The 10,099-nt window shown below is 39.8% G+C and overlaps 1 protein-coding gene across 1 annotated transcript in view; it reads right to left on the bottom strand.

Annotated features, from left to right (window-relative positions):
• Positions 1–9,045, bottom strand: part of DAPK2 (death associated protein kinase 2) — a 43,342-nt gene extending 34,297 nt beyond the window's left edge. Inside the window, exons 1-2 of the mRNA XM_035899446.1 lie at positions 9,023–9,045; positions 7,481–7,578 (exon numbers count right to left, since the gene is read on the bottom strand). Coding sequence (XP_035755339.1) covers positions 7,481–7,557 — 77 coding nt within the window. The 5' untranslated portion in view covers positions 7,558–7,578; positions 9,023–9,045. The remainder of the gene's footprint in view (positions 1–7,480; positions 7,579–9,022) is intronic.
• Positions 9,046–10,099: the final 1,054 nt, after the last annotated feature.

Raw genomic sequence — 10,099 nt, 5'->3', positions numbered from 1 at the left:
TACAAGCCGTTTGTACGCTCTCGGCTCATTTATGAAACACAGCTCAACCAAAGGCTATGCAAGGCTCACAAAATAAATCCATAAAAGCACTTTCCTGGAGGTTTTTTGTAGGAAGTCTGTGGTCGCAGCCATAAAGAACTGGAAGCCTTCTGTAAATGGACTACAGCAATAATTTGTGGCATGTTTTATATTTTTATAGACTTTTTTCTTGAAGACCAGGATTTGGTAGAGCAGAAATTTAATCTAAGCAGTGAATATGTCCAACAGCACAGTCTTTACAAAGAAACTAGAGTATGATAGCTGTAACAACAAACCAGAAATCCTAGCATGGCAAAGTCCTGAAGGGAAAATATCTTGCTGTTTCCATAAGTCCTTATGGAATGAAACTAAAAACCTCAAAACTTTAATCTGTTAAATACTCTGCTGACACCTCTTACAACTTCATAGAGAGCTTTAAAAATAAAATTGTCATGAATGTCTCTGTATGTCTGTTTAAGCTGCAAATAAAAAGTGAGTTTTGGTTGGTTTGGGTTTTTTCCCCCAAATAAAATGTAAAGTGCCTACCTCTCCTAAAGCAACTACACAGAACTTAGACTGTGGCAGATGCCAGATGATGACAGAATCATCTAAAACTTTTCTTAATAAAGCATTTAAGAGGAATTTTGCTTGGCTTCTAAAAGGTAGAGAAATTCTTCATGTGTGTGAAAGATACAGAGGTAAATCCAATTCACAATATACCATAGTTCTCTTTGGAACCTTTCACACAAGGATAAATATCACTAACTTACACCAACCTTGTGATACAGACTGGAAGAAAATTTTTATGGTATGAGCAGCAACTAACATATCTTCATTTCAGGATCACTTAGCGCCCAGACAGTGTCAGGGTGACTTCTAAGCAAACCAGTTAATGCAAGAGAGAGAAGTATCACAGTACCACTACTCTAAGAGTATGCTAATTTTTAAACCTAATGAGATGCACTATTTTATATAAAAAGAGGGGGGAAAAAAAAATCAACTGCCACTTTCAAACTCATTGGCATTTTCACTCATGACTCATGTTTTCACTAACTGTATAGTACTCAAGAATACAGTGACTTCACAGCGTAAGTTTCAATATTCACAACAGGGAAGTGCTGAGTACCTTTGGAGATAGGCTGCATCTGATGATGCCACGATCTGGCACCTTTCATCCACATCTCTTCACAGCTCATGCAAAGGTAACCAACACATCCTGGCCCACAGACGATCTCTGTGCCAACTGCCAGAGGAGAGTCCAAACAGCAGAGGAATATGGACTCGAACAAAAGGATCTAGTTTACTGGAGTAAGTAGAGAGCAATTGAAATTCAAAGCAAAATTTAATAAATATAATTTTTCTGAACAATGCTATGAATTATTACAGGCTATCAGTTACATAACACATTAACTCCATTACAGCCAATTAATGCCTTAAACACCATTTTGGGTCATTAGTCCTGAGGCACAAAAAACTGTGCCACCTACTGAATCATCACCAGCATGTCCTAAAGCTGTTAAATGTTTTTGGAAGCTTCCCAATCATGCAGCAACAAGCAGTGTGGCCCTTATCAGCTCCTGAGCAGAGTCTGCAGTGATATAGCATGAGCCCAGCAATTCTGGCAAGTTCCTGATAGCCTAGCAAGCATTTTATGTAATCTGAAGCTCAAGAATAAAATGCACATGATAAAAATTTTTCCCCAGTTACCACACTTAGCTTTTAGATTAAATATCAGCTCTCAGAGTGGTAATGAACAGAGTCAAGAGACTTAGGCTGATTTGATAAGCTGTTCCTTCTGCTATGTGGAGCAACACCAGTGCATACGTAATATGCATGCAGAAGGTTTGCACACTGTACCTTTGTGTTTAAAGGTCCAAATCCAGCTAGATATGGTCTGAACGTAATACACCTGGGAGCAGATAAATTGTAAGAGGGTAGACTATTATGGTTAAATGGCTAAATGATTTTTCTCTTTCCCCATGTATGAAACAGATGGAAATCATGCTGGCATTTTAATCAAGACTTTAGGAAATTATCTGTAAGGCCAAAACCACAAAGGATTGCTAAAACTCCCCTTGCACTGCTCTTTGTGGATTCTTCTGGTCTGCCAAAATACGAGGTGGAAGTTATCTCCTCATCTTATTTAATCTTTCCTATACTGCAATACACAATCTCTTTGTGCTAGCAAGACAGCACAGAAGCTACATTATTTATTTCCTCGACTCTTCCTACATAGGAAACAGACAGATCAATGGAAATTTTCTCTGTGTGAGGATTAAAGATCCACAAACTCGGATATTGAGGTTAACTACTCTCTCACAGAAGCTGTAGATTCTATAGTAAGCAAGGCTTAGAAGTCCTGGTTTTACGACACAGAGTCACCCACTTATGGTGTAACTGAATGTGCATTATGGGCTCCCCAAAACAGGCCAGTGACTCCAACCCAAATATGCTGGCACTAGATAGAACAAGCCTAGCTATTTGAGTGAATTATATGCCTCTCCTCACCAAAGCATCACTGTGCATCATGCTCAGCTATTACAACAGGTTTTCACTCCCATTCAAAACCACTGATGTAGGGTTTTAACAATTATTAATAGATGTCGACTGAGCTAAATTAAGCTTGACCATCAGACAAGTATCTGCAAGCCCCATTCTGCATAAGATGCTAATAATTTGTCCGATGCTTTATCATTGTTAGTCCAGTGGTGAGCTGCACTATGTTTATTTCATGTGTATATTTAACACACTCATAAGTAGTGATTTTTTATTTCAAAAGCATGGACTGAATACCATACAGAGTCTATTTTCTCAACTGTTCAAATTTCCATCTGCTTTCTACTGCAACTGGAAAAAATAGTTTTATTTTTACAGAAATGGCAAAGCAAAGACTGGGATTAGGCTTAACATTCAGTGGTTAAAGACATTACTGAATCTGAGCTTTCTGAGCACTACCCGCTGGGGTCGCTCAGCTCTAATTATACTTTCAAAGCCAGATATGGACTGAGAAGATACACTGAGATCACTTCCATCATCGAGACAGATGCTGGTAATAAGGAATTCACTTGAAAAAAATGCATGACTTTGTTACTAACGAAGGCTAAGGCCAAGGCCAGTTCTAAATAACCATGGCCAGTTCTCAGTGTAGGCAAAGCAGCTTTGTTATTAGAAAAAAAAAAAAAACAAACAGCAAAAACTCCCACTATTTTCTCTGCACTTTCTGTAACAAATCAAAGATTTCGGAAACAGTTGAAAAAACACTGAAAACTAGCAGGGAAATCTGTTTAAAAAGGAAAAAGCTAAGATCACTCACTCTGCTAGAAGGAATAAAAAAAAATATCAAAAAATAGTGACTTTATCAGGCAGCCAACTACAACTACAATCATAGTGATGGTGACTGAGTACTAGATGACAAAACTGTTTCAAAAAGATTCCATATACATCAAACACAGGGCATAGAAGATTTCTGTAACAAGAAATAGTAATAGAGGTGCTGGTTAGTGCTCGATAATTAAACTTACATTTTGCATGAAAAGCAAACACTTGCTTTGTGTGTGTTATAGAAAAAATAATCCAAGGTTATTCTTCCTAATTTAAAGAACTAATTCAAATTATAAATTAATATAAGAACAGAGTTAAGGTTCATGTCTGAGAAAACCCAACAGTGAACAATTTCTGTAGATAGAAAAAAAATTCCTGGCATGAAGATACTGTGCAATGTGTGTTAAGGGTAAATCTCCCAGCTGCAATCACACCCCTCTGTTTACCAGGGAGTCCACCTAGCTGGACGACATGACTTTATCACAGATTTCCAAGTTCCTCCCCTAAAAAGAATACTTCAGTTATCTCTGCTTTTTGTTTTCATTACGTAAATAAATATTTACTAGTTAGACTGTCAGAGCAGTGATTATGTGCCAGGCCCCAAGGTCCCATTACCCCTGGTAAAATGTTGCATTTGCTGTCCTTTTAAGCTTCACCCAGAAAAAAAAGGTTTTGCCTGCCTCAGTGAGTGGAGCTGATCCTCCACACGCAAGGCAGGGAGGAGACAAGAACTTGTAGCTGGAGAGGGGGGATTACAGAAGGCACGATAGGCCATTGTTGAAAGACCTAGCTTGACTTTAATCATGAAACCTCTATAAAAAAAAAACCAAGAAACATGAGGAAACAACTCAGCAGTGATGTTTAAGGACACATAGCAGAAAAGTGAAATACAGACCATCCTAATGTGCAGAAAAATGTCACAGCCTTGCTGTAAAATTAATTTCCCTGGTCTAAGCCCAATCCATTTATATTGAGCTCATGTTTTGCATTAACTTGGGCTTCTAGGAACACTTTAGGCACAGGATCCCACAGAAAACAGCCATATCAGTACTCCAGTTTCCACAACTTCAGCAAGCTAAGTTTTTCTTATCAGAAGAAAAGCTCTTACAATTTTAAAGACATGCCCAGCCGCCTTCCTCAGAGGTCACCACACTGTACCAGCAACAAAATGTCTGTATTTCCCAATGGAGAGGATTTCAAACTAGCAAGAGAACAAAATGATTTTCCTGTTTCTTATACGTACTGGAAGACTTAGTTTGGTTTCCTATGAAGATCAGTTCATCAGACTATGCATCTTGTATACATCCCTGTATGTCCCCTTTGGAGTAGTTGAGCAACAGAGGTGTAAACCTAAGATTAATATTTGAAAGATCAAGTGAATGTTGGAGCTAGGCAGCTATTTACAGCACACAGCTGCAGCTATGGAAAACTTGCTCCCCCTTTCTGCAAAGTTTTCTCTCACACCATTGCCTTGGCACAGGAGACAACTGCATTTCCAGCATCCTTTGAGTTTCTTCTAGTTTAGCAGTGATTCTGAGAATGATCTGGCTGAGAAGTCCACAAATGTACTGTTTGCAGGGTTTTGTACAGCTGGATCTGAAGAGCCTTTGCTGCACAGTGACAGGAAGGGTCTAATTTCATCACCAAACTATATATATCTAAGCCTTGCAAAGGAGCATTTGCAGTATATAATAGCAGCTTCCTTTCCTAAATGCTGCACAAAGACTTTCAGATAGACAGGCGCTGGCTCTGTCGGCGAGATCCTGTATTTTAACTTCTGACTGAATCCAACTTAGAACAATCATTAGGCCTGTATTAATGACACTTCTGTTCTCAAGAAATCACAAACTCAGTTAGGAGGACATGAACAAGACAGACTTCACAGACATTGTTTAAAAACCTTCATTTTCTAAGTGACTTCTGTTGCCAGAATGATAATAAATGAATCCTTTTACCTGCCTGGACCTGACAGCAACTAACAGCTTGTTGCAAGCTTACTGAACTAATAAAGGGCATCAGTCAGCACTAGAAAAGATGCTTGCATTTCAGTCACCACAACCTGAAGATGCTTGCATTTGAGTCACCACAACCTGTCTAGTGTGTTGTTTTTCTTCTAACAAATCAAGATATCATTTGTCACTGGCCCTAATTAGTAGTTACTGCTCAGAGATACAGAGGTATGATAACCCAGTGACACTCCACATGTGTAACACAGTTGAAACAAGAGGTCTGCAGAGCTCCTCACAAAATCTGAAAGTGAAAATACACTGACAAAGACAGCGTGACATTATATTCATGGGCATGTGTAAAGCACACGACTTGAATGCATTCAGAGTATAGGGAGCTAATTCCAATCTTGATGATGTATTCTTACAATTTACAATTACAGGGCTTTCCTTGAAAAATCATAACAAGCAACAGAGGTCTGCTTGTTACAATTTGCCTATTCCTTCCGGTCTTTCAGGGAACATTTTTGCCTACAGACCTCAGAACCATGTACACTTGGATTTCTCATCTACAAGAATTATTACACGTAAAACACTGGGAAACAGAGTATGGTTTTGTAGTTTGGAGTTTAATACACCCATTAAAAAAGACCACAATTTCAGATTCCATGTCTGAATGTAGTCTCCTCTAAACCCAGCCCATCACTCGACCTGTAATCAATACCAGCTCCACAGCATAACCCTGGGACCAGCAGTGTTTCTATGACATGCAGCCAGGAAAGGAGGAGGGCTGCTGTGACCACGCAAGCCTTTACCAGCCTGAGGCCTCTCAGGCAGATTCAAACAGCAAGGGCTGGCCTTTAACTACACTTCTCCATTCAGAAGGCCTAATAACTATCAGCTTGAGGAGGAGAGTGAGGTTCATCATCTCAAAAGACACTGCATTTCCAAATCCAATTCAGGAACCAAAGTAAAAATATGCTACTCAGTTTCCAGTTTCTCATTTTAGCGTTTGACTGTTACAGCACATACTAAGGCCTCCTAGGTTAAAAAAAAGCACACCTATACACCCTGCATATAGACGCTAAATTTCTTTGCTGCTCACTGTTGTCAGATTTTCACTTTTGGGACGATGTTCTCAGGACCAGTCAGTACTCAAAAGTAAGCAGTTACAGAAAATTTAATAGTTAAGGGAATAAAAAAATTTTTTAAAAAGCCAAACCAAAAAACCCAAACCCAAAAAACCCCATCTCCCCTTAAAAGAAATCTTCTCAACAATTCTAAAGATGAAATAGCTGGGGGTCAAAAAAATAAGATTTGGCAGGGAAACAGCTTCAACTGAAGTGTTTTACTGTAACTAAATTATTGGCCCTTGAAAAAGGGTAATTGCACATACACAGTAATTTATCAAAACCAACTGCCAGAAGTTGGGAAAGAAGCCAACATGTGTATAGCCCTAATTTAGCTATTTGCATATTAAAAAGAACTCACTGGAGGGTTGGACACTGAATGGAAACCAGCTATCCTCACCCAGAGCACTGTATGTTGCTAAGTGACTGGGGGAGCCCTGTGTCATCCAGCTCACAAACCCAGCAGAGTGTTTAAGCAGGTGCTTATTGTTAAGCATAGTAATAGCCCATTAACTCTACCTATAATTAATACCTGCAGACAAGCCTTTATAGATTAAAAGCTATATACAGGTATTAACGCAGTCCAGCTGAAATTCTGACAGGTAGATCTTTTCAGGAATACACACATGGCGTTCTGCAGGCAGATATCAGCATGTTCTGTCAGTGCTCGGAGACAGCTGAAAACAACAGTGCTGTTCAAAACAACAAGCCAAATTAAAGCGCTGCGTCTATGACAACAGCACCATGGGTTCCTGTTTCCTAGCTGGTTCAGAGAACAGACAGGTGAACTCTGTCTAAAGCACAGACACAGATGACACCTATCTATAAAAGACAATGTAAACATACCTTTTGTGGTCCTAGTTGCAAGAAAAGAAACAGGAAAAATAGTTAGCACGCTTAACTTAAAAAAAAATATATACAACTGCAGTTTTTGCAAAGGGACGTGTTTCTATTGTTGTATATTGGAGTTGATTTAGGCTCTCAAGCAGTCACAGTTTCAAGATGTGGCAGACACCCACATGTGTCAGCTTTTAGAATAGTGTGGTATAATCAGTACAAACTTACCTTCCTAGCTCTTCCCCAATTTCGTAAACATCCTCCACCTTCTGTTGCTTGAACAAAGCCATATTTGGACTTTTCATTGATGCACAAAGATGATGCAACTAGAATATTAAGAAAGAATCATATTCATTACAATCTTCCAACAGGCAAAGACTTGGTAAAACACATTTCTGGTGTAGTCACTTTGGATCCATTGCAGATCATTCATGGCCAAAGTTACCACTGATCAACCAAAAGAATTAATTTAGCAGTCTGGGCCAAACAGTGAGGGTTCAAATCTGGAAAGAGGTGAGCACCTATAAGTGAAGAGGGTTCTTGCTCCTCCCTGAACTATCTGAGCACATACTTAACCAGAAGCACAGAGCACACCTTGAAATATAAATGTGACGAAAGTAAAGCAACTAATTAATAATTTGACAAACTTATGGACAATAAATCATCCACACTACACTAAAGAGAGCTAGCATGAGAACCAGCATTACAGGCTGCTTCATTAAAGTGTCAGCAGGCAGACCACAAACCAAGGAGACCACAAGGCCGAGCTTCCTTTTTCTCATGTCAGGCAGTGTTTCTGAAGCACACAGGCAGGACAGCAAAGGGGTATCTGAACTACTGCTGCAGAAAGGCATTGTGATTCCATCTACAGAGTTTTTGGTGCAACATCTTTCATCACACGCTACGTGTTTCAAATGACAAAAACATGAGCAGCATTCGTTGCATACATCACTCTCTGTAACTGTGAAATATGTTTCCTAAACGCAATCTTTTAAGTTGATAAGCTCTGTGAGGTCTGGAAAGACAAGCCTCACACTGGCGCATCTGAGGATCTGAGAGTGCATTATGCTGTGCTGCTTTTGGAAGAGAAGATCAGAGATCACGTTATTCCTTGGGAGACACTCACATAGCCATATACGTTATAGTAACAGAATGGATTTTAACACAGTAACCAGCCCACGAGTTTATGACATGTTTGGCATTTCCCGTGCAGACAAACACTGGCATTATCCCCAATGGCCCAAATAACATCCACTATTTAGATCAGAATGTGTGAAGTAACTGTAAGGCCGCTAGCATCACAACAAAATCTAACTACATCGAGCCATACAGTTATTCTCACACATGTGCAGGCTTCAGCAGCGTATCTGTGCTTCTCAGTGCAATGTATATTTCCCTATGAATTCCAGATGCACTGGGCACTTACATGTTCTATATTTCTATACAGCTCCTGCATGTTTTTAAATAGCAGTCTTTGGCATCTCTCTGCGGCACATTGCAAAGCATATTTCACAAGCATACTAAGCTCTATTTTGATCCTTTAGAAATAAGCTCAATTCAATGTTGCAAGAAGATGCAGCTATTTTGATAAATCAGCAGACTTATAAAATAGGACAAAGTACTGAAGAGCAACTGCAGGGTTCCTGCGAAGTTGATATGCACACATTTTTTAAGGTTTTGCTCTAACAAAAGCATATATCATAAGCAGCAAATACATTGTAAAAATCTAACTACTTGTCAAAATGCACCCAGCTTTTGTCATGCACTCACCTCAAAAAAACCCCCAGCTGCTTTGTTTTCTCTCTCCCCTTTAATAAACCATTGGCTTCTATCACATGGGATGCATGTTGAGTATCGATTCAATTCCTTTTCAAATACACTCCTTCTATTGCTTCAAAGGAAAAGAAATAGTCTCTTAGCTCTTCCACAAATATTTTTTGGCTGATGTTAGCAAATCCTACACATTAGGACAAAAATTGACTGCTTTATCTCAAGCAGAAAGGCTACTGCATCAACGCTTACGCTGATATTAATTAGGAACAACAGTCACTCTTTCAGAAGAATAGCAATAGGTAGAGGGGTATCAACAAAATCAGACGTCCCTCTGTTAGGTGCTCGGCACCACTTATACAACATACAAGCTGAGAAGGGGTACCTGCTTCCATCCTCTAAGTGACACAATTTTGTGTAATTCCGTGACAGCTCTCATCATATAACTTTACATCTCTGTAGTGCATCCTTTTGGATTGCCATTCCCAAAGCACAAGGAGATCCAGGGGGACTTGGTTACCATTAATTTCCCTTCACTCCTTTTCCTTTCACAATGTATTCATTAGGTGGGAGCTTCTAATGACCCACACCCAACCTACAGCCTGCTCTCCATTATGCTCTTTGCTCCAAGATGGGGGAGAAGGTACAGGGCACACTCATTATTCTGGCAAGCCCCACTCCCTCTTCCCAAGGGACCCAACAGCTTCACTCTTTATCAGATGAGGGGAAATATTTCAGCTTTACACCAAAACTGCATCATCTCCTTTTTAAAGTGCGTCTATCTGCACACCTCATGGGATAGCATGCATATTATGATGTGACAAGACTGACATGCATCTGTCGCATGACCAAAACACATCCATTTCTGTCACGTTTCAGAAGAAGTTACCATTTCCACTGCATGGCAGACACTTGCAGGCACTTCATGGAGGAGAGGGAGGTGCAAGGCATCCCTAGCAATAGCTTTTGTGCCCTCACTAACAGCCTCGCTGGAGGTACCCACTGCAGCTGCAGTGGCTCTCTTAAGGGCTCTGTGGGGTCTTCTGCATTTTCATTAACAAATCTGTTCAAACCCCA

The sequence above is a fragment of the Egretta garzetta genome, unplaced genomic scaffold (assembly GCF_000687185.1).
Source record: "Egretta garzetta isolate BGI_Z169 unplaced genomic scaffold, ASM68718v1 scaffold287, whole genome shotgun sequence".
NCBI lineage: Eukaryota > Metazoa > Chordata > Aves > Pelecaniformes > Ardeidae > Egretta > Egretta garzetta.
The sequence above is the reverse complement of the archived record's forward strand: the minus strand, read 5'-3'. Positions and strand labels throughout refer to the sequence as shown.